This window comes from Panthera onca, chromosome C1 (genome assembly GCF_046562875.1).
Source record: "Panthera onca isolate mPanOnc1 chromosome C1, mPanOnc1 haplotype 2, whole genome shotgun sequence".
In the NCBI taxonomy this organism is placed as follows: Eukaryota; Metazoa; Chordata; class Mammalia; order Carnivora; family Felidae; genus Panthera; species Panthera onca.
In genome coordinates this window covers 11771429-11788301 of record NC_138346.1, presented here as the reverse complement: position 1 = coordinate 11788301, position 16873 = coordinate 11771429, and the positions used below count along the sequence as shown (strand labels likewise).

Here is a 16873-nt window from a genome sequence, read left to right as displayed (position 1 = left end):
GTGTGTGTTTTTAAGGTATCCCTGGATCCATAGGAAAATGTCGTTATCCGGGTCTTCCTGGGCCTGATGGTGAACCAGGGATTCCAGGAATTGGCTTCCCTGGGCCCCCAGGACCTAAGGGTAGGTTTACAGATTTTAAAACATAGGGATCATTGTGGATGTTTGGAAAATATAAATGCAAGGGTGTCTGGGTTGCTCAGTCAGTTAAGCCTCCGACTCTTGATTTCAGCCTCCAACTCTTGATTTCAGCTCAGGTATTGATCTCACGGTTTGTGAGTTTGAGCCCCGTGTCCAGCTCTGTGCTGACGGTGCAGCGTCTGCTTGGGATTGTCTGTCTCTCCTTCCCTCTCTCTGTCTGTCTCTCTGCCCTGCACGCTCCCTCTTTCTCTCAAAATAAATAAACTTAAAAAAAAGAAAATATAAATACATATCATGAAAAACATGGAAAAGATCCATAATGTGGTATTTAAAATAATGTTTTTCATCCATCTTAAATGAGAAAAAAAAAGTCTTACTATGATGTTAGGCAAAGAGGCAGAATTCATACAGATTTATACATCTCATTTCAATTAAAAGTTTTAAAATATGTAGAAAACATCTGGAAAGCAATTTACAAAAATGGTAAAAGTGATTCTTGTCGAGTGTGGAACTGTGAGGATTTTTTTTTCCTTCTTAATAAACGTACTTTCTTTACATTTATGCATGTTTTCACTTTATACATTTCTTTTATAATTAAAAAAAAGAACTATTAAATCACAAGTAACTGGTTGTCCTATACACTCCCATATAAACTGCAGAAATTATCTTCCTTTGGGAACAAATGCTGTTTCCCATCAAAGGGAAAACACCCCAAAGAAATCCAGATACAGAGAAGACAGTCACCTAATAAATACATCAGAGTTTTGCCCAGGATGGCGTATGAGCTCTCATGGTCCCTGGGTTGTGGCATAGATTTTCAGATTTTATAATCACTTTATGTTTGTTTCAATATTATTTAAAGTGTCAACATAGAATCCATTTTTGGTTCTTGTTCTCTTTGAGATGTCGTCAGTGTCTGGAGTGCATTAGTTCTGCCCAAATGTGGAAATATTGATCTCAGTTTATGAATATTTGAAATGGAAGATGTAATAGTTTCAAGGATGTCCTAGACTCCAATTTCTTGGATGTCTTCCCAATGATCTTTGAAGTAACGCAGCCTGGCCCATATTTTGCCTAGTTCTTTTTGGACCCTGCATTGAGAAATTGCATCCTAGCTTGTAACCCCATGGATTTACCCTCTGGAAGGAGACTCAACCATGGGGACAAGAAATAGCCTAAGAAAATCCTTTAAAGTACAGATTCAAAATTCAAAATTGAACCTAATAATGCGTGAACTAATGACGAATTAAAAATTGGTCATATTAGGGGCACAAAAGAACTCTCTGACCACAGCCTTGCCCCACCAGGGTTTCCTCTTCTGAACCACAGAACAGAGAAAATGATCTGTGTGACTCCTTCCTCAGTTCTCCTGTTATAAATATATAAGAAAAAAGTTAATTCATTACATTCATGGCATTAGGAAGTAATTCTCTTGAACCACCCATGTTGAGACAGGCTACCCAGGGCGCTGGAAAGCCTTTCTATCTTGATCTGGGTCATGCTTCAAGGATATCTACACCTGCAAAAATTCATTTGGCTGTACGCTTTATGTAAAATACAACTTGAAAAGATAAAGTCTGCCAAATTGACAACCAGTATCAGTGGTTTAAAGAACTGCCAAATCAAAATTGTAGCCATCCTAAACAACAAAATGGAGAAAGTCATTTTTTAAATTGAGGATCTGATTTGAAACAGAATTTTTTTAACTGCTAATTTAGCAGTTGACTTTTTCGTTTTCTTTTTTAAGTTTATTTATTTATTTCGAGACAGTGTGAGTGGGGGAGGGGCAGAGGAAAAGTAGAGAGAGAGAATATCCCAAGCAGGCTCCACACTGTCAGCACAAAGCCCGATGCAGGGCTTGAATTCATGAACTGTGAGATCATGACCCAAGCCAAAATCAAGTAACAGACTGAGCCACCCGGGGCCCCCCAGCAGTTGGCTTTTTCATCATTCAAACTTTCATAAAAACATTTCTAGCAACTTGCCCCATAAAAACATCAGATAAAATCAGATAAAACAGAGACACTTCTCAGAATCTTTTCCTAAGCCTAATCCTACAACCTTTATTATTTTTTCTCTGTAGGAGACCAAGGTTTTCCAGGAGCAAAAGGATCACCAGGTTGTCCAGGAGAAATGGGAAAGCCTGGGTCACCTGGAGAACCAGGTCTCCCCGGAGCCAAGGTTCTTCAAGAATTAAAACTCAGACTGATGGTGGTGGGGGGCAGGGGGGAATGATGAGGGAGGTGGGCAATTACAATCAGCCAGGTAGGATGCTCTAGGTGTAGAAATTATCTATATATTTGTAGATGGTAAAGGAATTAAATACTTTTTAATGTTCTTCTGAACCATCCCTCCCTTTTAGAAAGGAAAATAGAAGGGGTTAGAAGATAAGTTTGCCTCTCTATTTCTTCCGTAATCTTCAGAAGCATTCAGAGTATTTAAAATGGAAGGACTCTAAGAGGAAGTGTGGATAACTAGGAGAAAAGCGATCAAAAGGAGAGACATCTAGACTGTTTCCAGACAATTTCACCCTTCTAAAAGAGTTATATAGCCTCAAGAATACTTAAGCATAATTGAATAGAAAACTCAGCAACTAGAGTTGAAATAGGAAAGTTGATAGCATGGTGGTGACTGTGAAGAATGGATTTTTTTCTTTTTTTAATGTTTATTTATTTTGAGAAAGAGAGAGAGCGTGCATGCACATGAGTGGGGGAAGGGCAGAGAGAGGGGGGACAGAGGATCCAAAGGAGGCTCTGCACAGACAGCCCAATGTGAGGCTCGAACTCACGAACCGTGAGATCATAACCTGAGCTGAAGTTGGACGCTCAACTGACTGAGCCAGCCAGGCGCCCCAGAACAGATTATTTTCCATTTAATAGCGCTAAAGACCAGTTGGTAGTCAAGAAGGATTTGGAAGCATTATATAGTAAAACTAACACGACTTCTGTGGAACAGGGAGAGCCGGGACTAGCCTTGCCTGGAGAACCAGGAACGCCAGGTTTTCCGGGAGAAAGAGGCAATTCTGGGAAAAATGGAGAAATTGGACTCCCTGGACATCCAGGTCTCCCTGGAATTCCAGGAACCAGAGGGCTTGATGGACCACAAGGTACAGTGGCACATGTGATTATTTTTCTCCACTGCGATCTCTGCTAAAAGGCAGCAAATTAAAAGTGCGCTAGGATGAAGAGTTCTTCTCAAACTTCTAGTTCAACAGACAGAATCTGCAGGTCCTAATTATTTTTCCATTCAACATCACTGCCCTACCTTTATTTTTTTCTTTCCTTCCTCCTTCCTTCCTTCTGTCCTTTATAGTGAGTTTCCTCTGTAAAAAGGCATATCCACTGTATTAAATATAGGTTCAATTTGGGGGGAAAAGTTACAAGAGAATGATTGTACTAGGACCTTGGGTTTTGGCATCTGAATATATTCTGGGACCGTTTTGTAGGGGATCCAGGGAAGGCTGGACCACCTGGAGAAAAAGGACCCCCAGGAAGGTGCATGGAGGGTCCCAGGGGAGCCCAAGGACTTCCAGGATTAAATGGATTGGAAGGTCAACAAGGTAAGAGGAGGGCCTTGAAACTAGTCATTAGGCAGATAGGTGACTTGAGACTCCAGCTCTGAGCTTTGCTGCTTAACATGGGAACTGTCCAGCAGCAAGTGCTGACCACTGTTCAGCGGGGAATGTTATTTTAGCCATCTAAACCTTGCCGTGGATTTGTTGCAGTGAGTACCATCTATAGAGTAAGAGACTTCGGGTTAGTACAGTAAAATTGGTTTGTGCCTTGTACACATGACTGAGTATATATACATATTGAGGATATATACTTATATATGTATATTTACATGTATATTTATGTGCACATAAACTCTCAGAAAAAAGCTTTATCATTACCTTCATTAGTATATAAAGTGGTAAATTTTGATATGTAGTTAATTGCTTCCCAAGCAACATAAAATAAGCTTATGAAATAAATCTAAATTATGCAGGCTAGATGGCCCAGATTGTGTGAAACTTATTCTATTTTGTTGGCTCTTCTCAATCAGATCTGTGGACTGAGAAAAATCGTTTAGAGCTCAGCTAATGCCTATGAGCTATCATCCTGCTTTTATGTTCACAATCCAATGTTGGGCTAAGAGATTAATGGTTGTCATAGTGCTGTTGTTGTTTCCAGAAGTATCTGGTGGCTCGCCTCCACGTGGGTGGCTCTGTATGTATTATTCTGCAGGTTAAAGACTGAGCTACAGTCATAAAGTGCAGTCCCAGGATATGTCTGCAGGACTAGAAAATAGATCTAAACTCTACACTTTTATTACTGCATGAATCACTGAAACAGAATGTTAAAGGTAGAAGTGATCTTAGAAATTTTACAGAAGGGGATGAAATCAGCCAATCAATCAGATGAGTGTGTGGTTTGCCCATAATCACACAGCTAAATATTTATAGTCATAAAAAATATTTCTGGAGTTGGTGGGGAAAGCAGTTGTGCGTTCATTTGTTCATTCATTCATTCATTCATTCATTCATACCTAGGCAGAAGAGGTGAAACGGGGCCAAAGGGAGACCCAGGTATTCCAGGCTTGGATAGGTCAGGCTTTCCTGGAGAACCCGGGCCACCAGGGATGCCAGGTCATCGAGGTGAGGTGGGACCACCTGGTCAAAAAGGATATCCAGGAAATCCAGGATTTTTAGGACCACCAGGTATCCTTTTTTATGCTTTTATTTTTCTTCTGTCTTCTTCCTTTTAAGGTGGCTGTAAAAATTGGACATAGACCTAGGCTTTTGACTCTACACTTCTCTTTGAGTTAGTATAAGTGTTTCCTACTGAGTTATTTGTGAGGGGTCAGTGTTGGTGGTGGGATGGTCACGTTTCACAATTACCCAGAGTATGACAACTTTGGCTGTGCAGTCCTTTCTATATGCCACTGCTAAAATACATTTGATAGTATTTTCTTGAGAAGTTTTGCATCTATATGTATAATGGATATTAGTCATTTTCTTTTCTTGTGATATCTTTGTCTGGTTTTGGTGTCTGGGTAACACTGGCCTCCTAGAACAAGATGGAAAGTATTCCCTCCTTTTGTATTTTCTGGAAGAGTTAGTGAAGAATTGATATTCCTTAAACGTTTGGTTGAATTCACCAGTGAAGTCATCTGAGTCTGGGCTTTCTTTTGTGGGAAGTTTTTACATTACCAAATCAATTCCTTGTTATAGGTCTACTCAGATTTTCTATTTCTTCTTGAGTCAGTTTCAGTAATCTGTGCCTCAGTAGGAATTTGTGCGAATGCCCCCAAGTTACCTAATTTGCTGACATAGAGTTGTTTCTAGTATTCCCTTATCATTCTTTTTATTTCATCACTGTTTTTATAGTTTGTATGTTTGGGAAGAATATTCTAATAGTCACAGCATAAGGACCTCATTCATCTCATTCCTCCAGAGAAGAACCCAGAAAAACAACTTAATCCACAAATCATTCTTTCATTTATATTATTAAGCTTCTCCCACATGCCAGCACTAGAAACATGTCAGTGGACAAGATTCCACCTCTGACAATGAGAGAGACAATAACAAATCCATTTAAAAGCTAAATTCAGGGTGCCCGGGTGGCTCAGTTAGTTAACCATCTGACTCTTGATTTCAGCTCAGGTCATGATCCCAGCATCATAGGAATGAGTCCCACATTGGGCTCTGTGCTGAGCATGGAGCCTGATTAAGATTCTCTCTCTCTCTCTCTCTCTCTCTCTCTCTCTCTCTCTCTCTCCCCTAAAATAAATAAAAATAAAAATAAATAACTAAAAAATAAAAACTAGGTTCAATAGTCAACAGCTGCTGTGAGGAAAATAAAATAAGGGAACACAATAGAAAGCCACACGGGGTTTGGGAGGAGGGAGCACTCCATCTCTTCACCATGTTCTACTTTCTTTTTTTTTTAATGTTTTTATTTATTTTTGAGACAGAGACCGAACATGAGCAGGGGAGGGGCAGAGAGAGGGGGAAACACAGAATCTGAAGCGGGCTCCAGGCTCTGAGCTGTCAGCACAGAGCCCGACGCGGGGCTCGAACTCACGGAGTGTGAGATCATGACCTGAGCTGAAGTCGGACGCTCAACCGACTGAGCCACCCAGGCGCCCCCCCATGTTCTACTTTCATCTGCAAATGTGATTTGCTACCCATGACCTCCACAACCCTAATTTAATAAAGAATGTTTACTGATCAATCACCTAGATAAATATGGTTCTTTTTCTGTTTACAGAAATCATTTCTTCAACTCTCTTTAGAATTATAACTTATTTTAGGGGCACGTGGTTGGCTCAGTTAGTTAGCATGTGACTTCGTCTCAGGTCATGATCTCACAGTTTGTGAGTTCGAGCCCCCAATAGGGCTCTCTGTTGTCAGCATGGAGCCCACTCCAGACCCCTCTGTGCCCCTTTCTGTCTGGCCCTCCCCTGCTTGTGCCTCTCTCTCTCTCAAAAATAAATAACATTAAAAAAAAGTATAACATTTTATTTTATGGAATTTTTCACTTCTGTCGTTCTGCACAATCTGAGCTGTCTTGCGTTAACGTGTTTCCACAGGTGAAAAAGGAACGATTGGCATGATGGGCTATCCGGGACACATTGGTCCTCCGGGGCCTCCCGGAAACCCAGGAACCCCAGGACAGAGGGGTAAGTGATGGAGTATCTTCCCAAGAACAGGAGGAAGGAACAATGTTCACTTACATAACAGAAAAATAAATTATGTTTTACCCTTTGAGGGCAATATAATTCTGAGAGAACCACGTATTCGATTTTGCTATTCTTTGTATTCCTTTTTCCATTTGAATGGAGTCGAATTTTCTCCTTGCAATCTTATGCCACTGCTTTTAAATGACTGCCTGTTTTGGTTTATCTGTCTTGTTTTGTTTTGTTTTATGGTAAGCACTGTTAACTTTCGAATCCTTACAAACAAGTTCAAGAAGTAAGGAACTGACATTGTTACTCCTGTTTTTTAGGTGACTTTGGAATCCCAGGAGCAAAGGGTGAGAAAGGGCACCCAGGAGCCCAGGGTGAAGAAGGAGACAAAGGACCCCAAGGGCCTTCTGGAATATCCCACCTACTGGGGGACAAAGGAGAACCAGGCCTCAAAGGTACAGCCTTCCTTTTGTGTAGAACCAGAACATCACAGCTGGTTCTGAGACTAAGAATGATCCAAGAAAATCCCTGTAGTTGACAAATGAAGATCGTGGGAACCGATACTCAACATGCTGCTCAGTCACAAAGCCAGTTGGTGGCCCAATCCTGGATTAGAACTGGGTCTTGGCGTTCCTTGCACAATTACGTGTTGTCTCCTTAATGTGTGACTTTTCACTTCTTTTTAAAAACTTTTTTAATGTTTATTTTTGAGAGAGACAGAGACAGAGTGGGAGTGGGAGAGGGGCAGAGACGAAGGGAGACACAGAATCCGAAACAGGCTCCAGGCTGTGAGCTGTCAGCACAGAGCCTGATGCCGGGCTCAAACTCACGGACCATGAGATCATGACCCGAGCCAAAGTCAGACGCTTAACCAACTGAGCCACCCAGGTGCCCATGACTTTTTATTTCTAAGTTAATTCTGCATTTGGGTCTGCTGTATTTAAACTGCCCCTAGTCAATTTTAAATCATAAGCCTCAAAACCACCTTTTTGCCAAGAATGGTAAAAAGTAATCTTACATTGGCATACAAAGTTTCTTTATCACTTGCCCTTTGCGTACCTCGCCAGCCACATGACAGATAATTTTTCAACAATTATTTTTTAGGACCTATTGACTAGGTATTTTATTATGTCCTAAAGACATAGAGGTGAGCAAAGCAGGGGTAGTGTCCTGGTCATGAGGAAACTTACAGTTCAGTGGGGGGAAAGGGGGGAAGAGACATCAATGGATCTGTAGACAGTTTATGTATAGGGCCAGGCAGTAAACATCTCAGGGGTTCTGGCCCCAGATATGGTCCCTGTTGCATAGTCATTTTTAGAGTTTAGTGTAAAAATGTAAAAAAACCATTTTTAGCCCTCCAGCCATACCACACCAAACCAGATTTGGCCTGCTAACCCCCTGCAAGCCCAAAGCAGGAACATGCTAAATAATATATATTTTTAGATTGTAATAAATGACATCGATAGAAAATAAATGTTACAAAAGAAAATAATCTAACCCCCTGCTCCTCGTCATTCCTTTGTATGTGCTATTTTCTTGCCTGGGCATCTTGTCCTGTTTCATGGTTTTTCCACCCAACTGGCGCCTCTTCAGTCTTTAACACACACACACACACACACACACACACACACACACAGTCCCCTCTTACAGAAATTCTTCCCTGTAGCATATTGTACCCAGCTCTGTTACAGAACTTATCACACTGGGTGGTAATTGTGTATTTACCTGGCTGATTCCCCAATTAAACACTAAAAACTTGGGAACAACACCTGTTGTTGGCACAACACCTGTCTATTAATTAGATACTCAGTGCTTATGTGAATGAATAAGGATATAGGCAGGAAAACTGCCCAAGGAAGGGAATCTTGAGAAAGGGCACAAAGCCGGGCCACAGACATGTCAGAAAGTGCTTCGGATACCGTGGAAGGAGTTTGTAATTTGCCCTGCATCAAAGGTATCACAGATTCAAGGACCATTTTGAGCCAGAAAGTAAAGCGATCAAAGCCATGTGTTATGGAAAGTAGGACAGTTTTGTGGGAAATTTGCAAGCATCGCAGATTGCACAGCTGGGTTCAGATCCCAGCATGATCACTCATTGATTGTGACTCTAGATTAGTCCGTTGACTTCACAGAGGCTCAGTTTGGTTGTCTCTACACCCATTCTAGAAAGGCTCAACGACAGACTGACATTGCCTGCAGATGAAATAAGATAAATAAAGAAAATGATGTCTGTCATGTACTAATTAATAAATGGTCATTGTAATCAATGGATTTGAGAAAGGGATGCTCTGGACAAGAATCATGTAATAAATGGTCCTCTGTCGTTACTAAAAGAAAAAAAATTTTTTTAAGAAGCTATATTTAGGCCACTCGTTCTTAAAATGAAGTGTAAATATCATCATTGCTAGTGTCACTGAAGAACTAACTCATGCCAAGCACGATGCTAATACTTTACATATATTATCTCATTTAATCCTCTTTGAAAAGAGCCCACATCTGCCTGTGCTCTTAATAAAAATGATATGGATGTATTACAATAATGTCTCATCAATTTTAACCAGGATTGAACTAAGTCTGATAAAATTCTAACCTGTGTTTTTAATCCATGGTTTTTAACTAGGATTTGCAGGGAAGCCGGGTGAGAAAGGAAACAGTGGTGTTCCAGGGTTACCGGGTTTAAAAGGACTCCAAGGGCCACCTGGACCACCAGGACCACCAGGTAGAGCAGATTCTCTGATAGAAATATCAGGAGTTAAGTTTCCCTACGTCTGAACATAACAAAAATGTATTTCTTGACTTACTGGGTTGAATATGAATTTTGCTCCCATAGTGTTCCAGCAGAAATTTGCTTCACAATTAAATCAGAATGAAGCTATTTATAGTCAGCCTATATTAACTAAAAAATATTAACTTACACAGAGTTCCATTTTTGAACATTTGTTTTGAGAGAGAGAGAGCACAAGTGGGAATGAGGGGCAGGGGGAAAGAGAGAAAGAAAGAGAGAGAGAGTACAAGTGGGGGATAGGGGCAGAGAGAGGGAGGGACAGAGAGAGAGAGAGAGAGAGAGAGAGAGAGAGAGAGAATCTCAAGCAGGCTTTATGCTCAGTGTGGAGACCGACGCAGGGCTCGATCCCACAACTCTGGGAACATGACCTGAGCCGAAATCAAGAGTCAGATGCTCAATGGACTGAGCCACCCAGGCACCCCCAACGTTCCATATTTGCACCAAAAATGTTATTTTGACATTGCTGATATGTATTATAAACTATAATTTATCACAGTATCATATATCATAGAAGAAAATCAGGTAATGATTTAGAGGTTTCCGGATTTGCCTTTCTTTTTTTAAACATGCTATTGAGTTTGCAAAGTAAATTTTTAAACAATTACAGTAGCCCCCTATTCTCTATGACATCAGGGACAAAATATGTTACATGGCAGTAAAACTTCAGTATTGCATTTGGAAATTTATTGCGATATGGTGGCAGGAACCCCCTCTTTTCTGCTGGCATTGGTCCTAGAATGGTTTTGATGTTTGAATTCCAGGCCTGCTGACAAGAATCTAAAGTTCTCTAATTTTACGTTTTCTGGGTACTCAGTCCCCTCCTCATCTGAAGGCAGAAAGGTAGCTACACAAGGACATAACCTAGCTGATCTGGGTGCTTAGAATTCATTTATTCATACAAGCAACAAATATTTACTGACACCTACTATGTCCAGGAACTGTGCAGGACATGTGACTATTTATTTCTTCTCCAGGCCCCAGAGGAGATCCAGGCAACATTGGGAATCCTGGGGCACCAGGACCACGTGGCGTGCCAGGAAGCATGGGGATCATGGGGGTGCCAGGTAAGGTATAAGGTCCTGTCCGTGAGCCGAAAGCCCAATTCTATTCTAGATTTTCTGTATGGTTTGTTGTTTGGGTTTACCATTTGGTAGAAAGTTGGTGTAAAACTAGATTTACTTTTAGACAAACATACTGTGTGCAATTAGAACACAGATGAGAACTAAATAAACATTCATATTGTGTAAAGATCACCCATGATAACTACTCAACATATCAGTGATTCTCAAAAGCCAGAAAGGTGGTTTATACAAAAGTGAGAAGCAGAATGTTTCATTTTCCCTGACCTCTTTCCTAATTGCAGGTCCTAAAGGACACAGGGGAGCTTTGGGACTACCAGGTTTAACTGGAAGGCCAGGCCTCCCAGGTGTTCACGGTCTCCAAGGAGAGAAGGGAGAGCCGGGTTACTCAGCAGGTGCAAGGCCAGGATCACCAGGACCAAAGGTATACCGGCCACTGAAGTCGTTATGCTTTAGCGAGGGGGCTGAGTCTCTAAGTATCAGCAAGTGTCTAGATTCAGTGTGGGCAAAAAGCATTGAAAATACAGCTGTGTTTTCAGGTGATGATTTGGGTTTTTTTAATCCTGTTTCCACAGCTCAGAATGCTTATCACACAGCTATTGGCTTATGAGTTTATCCCTCCAATTTCAATACCCAAGGAATTGCTTATCCCTGTTCCTGCCATTTAAGCGTCCTGCCTTTGCATTTTGCACTGGTTCCAGCAAATCCCATAGCCATCCTGTCCCCGGCCCCTGTCACAGTGCCTGCATCAGCAGACATTTAATAGGAATCGTTAACTCAGTAACTAAATCACTAACTAAATGCTAGCAGAGTCCATACTCAATTCTGATCACATATCCTGCTTATATGAGAATTCTAAAGGTGTTTGGCTGACTTTAAGGGAGATCCAGGATTTCCAGGTGACATGGGAAGGAAAGGAGAAAGAGGGGTACCTGGAGCACCTGGACATTCGGGGCCTGCTGGACCTGAGGGAGCCCCTGGAAACCCCGGAAGTCCTGGTCACCCAGGTGAGCGTTGGCTTTACAACTCGGAAAGCCGGAAGCGGGACACTCAGCATAGCCCTCACCTCCTAGAATCAGCTGCGTAAATTGAAAGCTATTTAGGTGTTTGTACTATGATTGCTTTTATTCAACTTTGATCATCAAATTCTTAGACTCTGAGGAACGGGAAATCAATCAGGAGGAGCCCCGATCAGCCAGTTGGATGGACTGACATCTAAAAACCTGATCCTGTCCATAAAACTTAAGTTCTGTCTCAAAGAATTCAGCCTAGAGACACACAATGTTACTTCATTGGGACGCATGGGTGGCTTAGTAGGTTAAGTGTCCCCCTTCGGCTCAAGTCGTGATCTCATCGTTTGTGGGTCCGAGCCCCGCATCCTGCTCTGTGCTGACAGCTCGGAGCCTGGAGCCTGCTTCGGATTCTGTGTCTCCCTCTCTCTCTGTCCCTCCCCCACTCTCTCTCTCATAAATAAACTTGAAAAAAATTTTTTTAAATGTTAGTTCATTGCCCAACCGCATATTCGTATTACTTTTCTAGGGCTTCCATAACAAAACACAGACAAGGCACTTAAACAGCAGAAATTTATTTTTTCACAGTCCTGGAGTCTGGAGTCTGAGCTCAGGATGTCAGCACGGATGGTTTTTTCTTCTGAGGCCTCTCTCCTGAGTTGGGCAACTTCCTGCCGTGTCTTCACATGATCTTCCTTCCCTGCGTGTCTGTGTCCTAATCAATGCCTCTTGTGAGGACACTGGTCATATTGGATCAGGCCCCACCCTAGTGACCTTGTTTTAACTTAATAGCTTTTTTTAAAGACCCAGTCTCCAAATACAGTGATCTCTGGAGGTTCTGGGGTTAAGGACTTCAACGTGAATTTGGGGGCAAACACTGTTGTGATTTTTTTTTTCCTGGCATGGTTTCAGGTTGAGCGTTGGCTTTCTTTCTCATTTTCCTATAAATTTGAGTTTAAGTTTTTGTTTTATTTTATTAAAAACAACCACCAGGCTACTGGGTTGCAGCTTACTGAAAGATAACATTTAAACCGTCTTTTCAAATACGGAAAGGTTCAGTGGATTTGCTGTTAACTCCCAGTGAAAGTCATAAATCAGATGCTGAGTGGCCCGTGTGGCTGGTGCACAAACACGTTTGAAAGTGATTCGACACATCTCTGCTCTGCTTCTCTGGCGAAGGGCCTGAAGGCCAGTGTGAGGCACAGGTGACTATAAAAAAGGACCATTTCTGCCATTGTTGTAACCATTTACCTTGTGCTATTCTTTTTTTCCCTTCTCTTCTCTCTTTATTTATAGGAAAGCCGGGCCCTGATGGTGATTTGGGGTTAAAAGGCATTAAAGGCTTCCCCGGTCCTCCAGGAGTAAAAGGCCCTCCAGGTTCCATTTTTGTACTTTGTCTATTTCCCCTTCAGGACAGAGGCATATTTTCTCCTCAGGCTGGAATCTTTGCATACCTATCTGCTGCTCCTTAGAAATTAGCTCCCAGTTACTCAGTCCCCAGACCAAAAAAAAAAAAAAAATGAGGTTAGGTATTGATACCTATCTAATTCAAAGATCTGCCAGCCTCCACCTTCTGAAGTGATGATCTTCATGGTAGTATAAATCTGTTCATAGTTTTCACTGTGAATGGAGCATCACATAACTACAGTTCTGGGGGGCGGGGGGAAGGAGCACCTTTAATCGAATCGAATTCTACGTATCCAGTGTTCACATCAGGCCATTGCCAGGAAGTATGCCTTCTCTTCGAATGGCATTTCTTTTCTCAGGACCTCCAGGATTTCCAGGACCTCCCGGACCAATGGGGATGAGAGGCAACCAGGGACGTGATGGAATCCCTGGCCCAGCAGGAGAAAAGGGAGAAACAGGTACACGTTGCTCATGAGCTTGGGTCCACTGGTTTCATTGTGCATTGAATGGTCAGTGCCATTGTAATCCTTCACTGCTCTAGAGATACTTCTCCAATGGAATCGATGATCTTTAATGTGTTCTGGGTGTGTGGTGGTTAAACTTCCTTCTGTCGCCACAGTGAAACTGACCAAGCAGAATATATGAAATTAACCACATATAAAACACTCAGGTACCAAACTCCTCTCTTTCAGGTTTGCTGGAAGCAGTTCCAGGCCCCAGAGGGAGCCCTGGAGTCCCAGGTGAGCAGTGCTTCACCGCCCCCCACCCCCCGCCCCGACCCTGGTGATCTAGATTTCAAGGACAGAATCTAATCAAAATCGCCTGGTATATAAAATAAACTTAACATATTGAATTAAAGAAGTCCCAGTGGTAATATAAGATGTTTACATTCTTAGTATTCAAGATGCTTAAAAATTATGACCACCATTGCAAAGTGAATGAATCAGAAACTGTGATCCAACTTTGGAATTTCTTTCCATCGAAAGTCTTTAAAAAATCAGAAGACTTCCTATGTAGTCCTTGGTTGTGGCTGTTGGCATGCTTTAAATGTATCACCTCCTAAAAGGGTGTAGGGGGAATTGCTGGCTTGTCCATGAGCACCCCCTCTCTGTGAGCACCCCTCTCTGCTATTCTGAGCAGGGGGCGGCAGGGTGGGAATAACATGCAGTGATGACACAAATTCTTTCCCACCTTGTTATCTTCATGGGTCTGATTCCCACCCCAGGGCCAGCTTGTGGTTCAGACTATTTTTTATTAAGGGCTGGCTACCAGTAACTCTCTCAATGCCAAACATGGCAGTTTGCAGAACATGTCATTCAAAGTATATACAAGATTTTAGGTTGACAGACTCTGAGTCCGGATTTCTCATGGCAGTGTTTTACAAGATAAGCAGCTTCTTCAAACTTTTTCCATTTTGTGGAGAAATTTGCCAGAAGAAATATTAGATCATTTGCATCTTCTATGAACCCTTCACAGATGTGGGTCCTGCGGACAGGAGTATTTGATTAGCAAAAAGCGTTCTTCCTATTGAGGACCTCTGGGTAGCGATGCTCGCGGGAACCAGCAGGGAGTAGCTGGGTCCTACTGAGAAGCTCAGAGGGGCAGGAACTGCCTCTCCACCTGTGAGCTAACTGTGAAAGTCTACAAGAGCTGCACTTTTCCATTTGTTTCTTGGTGGTGTCACGGTCTCCCTGGTTGAGCTCAGTGTCCTCACACTTCCTGGACCCCACCTTCCTCCACGAGCATGGAGGCTTCTCCAGGTCTCGTTCACAGATCAGGTTTTACAATTACGGCCAAAGGGAGAGTTTCCGTTCATTTTCCTAGGCTAAGCTCAAAGTTTAACCATTTGGAGTGAGAATACTTTGGCATTTGTTTGGAAATAAAATTTAATATAAAATAATCATACCTTAAGTCAAAAAGCCTTAAAAAAATAACAACTAGCCCAATTATGTAAGTAGGTGATTATGTGCCTCAGTCCCTCTAGGATAACTAAATATGGAGAAGACTTCACTGAGACTCCCAAATGCTAAAATGAAATCATACTGTGAGACAAGGAAGCATCTTTATGGGCATGGACCATACAACCTAAGACCACATCTTGGGGTCTCCGACCACTGCCAGACTCTGTTGTACAAATACCCAGCATTTCAGAGCTTCAAGTGAGCTGACGCCATCTAACCACTTTCTTTGAAAAACACAAATTACAAGTATAAAAAAAAAAGCTAAAGAACAGGATAGACAAAGGCTAGATATTCAGTATTTTAACATTCATCCATTTTATTTTCATCATCACTCTGCCTTCCTGCACGATTTCGTCCCAAGCCCTTCCCTGTGCTAGCAGCCTCATCCTTCTTCTTCCTGTCCCCTACTTGTGTGCCGTTCACTATTTCTAGAATAACACAGAGAGAAAAAAGAGGAGGGAGTGATTATTTGCAGTTCATACGTTTCCCATTCATGAACGTCAAAGCCCAATTTTCTTGAAGGTTCTCCAAGGTGAAGAATATTAGTAATTAAGTGGTGACTTTTTGGGAATCCTCATTGGTAATTCCAAACCCCCAGCCACCGCCTTCCCTTCCAGACTAGTGTTTGTGTGTGTTATGGGGGAGAAGAAAGGAGAGAAGAGGGATTGCAACTTTGTTGTTCCTTTGTCTGGGTTTAGCTGTGTGACTCTTCAGATGCACACATCAATGCCAGGAAGTTTAGCTCTGAACGTTCTCTCTATTCAACGTCATTGTAATTAAAGTTCATCAGATAATAGTAATTGAAGCAGATAGTGACACAACACTTCAGAGTTACACTACACTTTTCCATCTGTATATTATCTCACTTGATCTTTAAAGACTGAGCTACATTAGGTGTTTAAAATAAGAAAAACTGGGGCACCTGGGTGGCTCAGTCAGTTAGGTCTCTGACTCTTGATTTTGCCTCAGGTCATGATCCCTAGGTCACGAGATCGAGCTCCACATCAGTCTCCTTACTGGGCATGGAGACAGCTTAAAATTCTTTCCCTCTCTCTCTCTCAAAAAAAAAAGAAAAAGAAAAAGAAAAAAGAACAAAAGAGAAACTGACACATAGAATAGTGAGGTGACTTTGACAAAATCAAAAGACTGAACTAAGGCAGAAATTAGTCTCGACTCAGTTTCTTATAGACCTGTATTTCTTTTACCAGCCTCTTTCAAAAACTATATTGCGAATCTTAATGCCTTTTAAGCACAGCATCTGCGTTACTACAGGTAACCCCAAACTGTAACTCCAAGTAGAAGGCCATTACGGAAACTTACCAAACCTTTTCCTTTGCAGGAGCCAAAGGAGACAGGGGAGCCCCAGGCTTACCCGGCCTCCCCGGCAGGAAAGGGATAGTGGGAGATGCCGGGCCGTGGGGACCCACCGGCATGACGGGACTCCCAGGACCACCGGGTTTTCCTGGCACAGTCATCCCTGGCCAGAAAGGAGATCGAGGTCCACCAGGCTTCAGAGGAAACCCAGGTTCTTTTTTTAACTTTTTATTTAAATTCCAGTTAGCTGGGGCGCCTGACTTTGGCTCAGGTCATGATCTCACGGTTCATGAGTTTGAGCCCCGCATCAGGCTCTCTGCTATCATCTGGGAACCTGCTTCAGATCCTCTGTCCTCCTCTCTCTCTGCCCCTTCTCTGCTTGCACAGGCTCTCTCTTTGTCTAAAAAACAAATGAACATTAAAAAAAATTCCAGTTAGTGAACATACAGTGTAATCTTAGTTTCAAGGGTACAATATAGTGAGTCAACGCTCTCGTACATCACCTGGTGC

General features: G+C 42.2%; 1 protein-coding gene across 1 annotated transcript in view; it reads left to right on the top strand.

Annotated features, from left to right (window-relative positions):
- The window catches only part of COL4A3 (collagen type IV alpha 3 chain), a 135408-nt gene that overhangs the window by 102049 nt on the left and 16486 nt on the right, over positions 1-16873 (top strand). Inside the window, exons 28-42 of the mRNA XM_060623952.3 lie at positions 16-120; positions 2222-2319; positions 3094-3244; positions 3584-3697; positions 4670-4837; positions 6712-6801; positions 7128-7262; positions 9428-9526; positions 10567-10656; positions 10956-11095; positions 11552-11678; positions 12978-13058; positions 13448-13546; positions 13781-13828; positions 16389-16574. Of these exons, the coding sequence (XP_060479935.3) occupies positions 16-120; positions 2222-2319; positions 3094-3244; positions 3584-3697; positions 4670-4837; positions 6712-6801; positions 7128-7262; positions 9428-9526; positions 10567-10656; positions 10956-11095; positions 11552-11678; positions 12978-13058; positions 13448-13546; positions 13781-13828; positions 16389-16574 (1731 nt within the window). The remainder of the gene's footprint in view (positions 1-15; positions 121-2221; positions 2320-3093; positions 3245-3583; positions 3698-4669; positions 4838-6711; positions 6802-7127; positions 7263-9427; positions 9527-10566; positions 10657-10955; positions 11096-11551; positions 11679-12977; positions 13059-13447; positions 13547-13780; positions 13829-16388; positions 16575-16873) is intronic.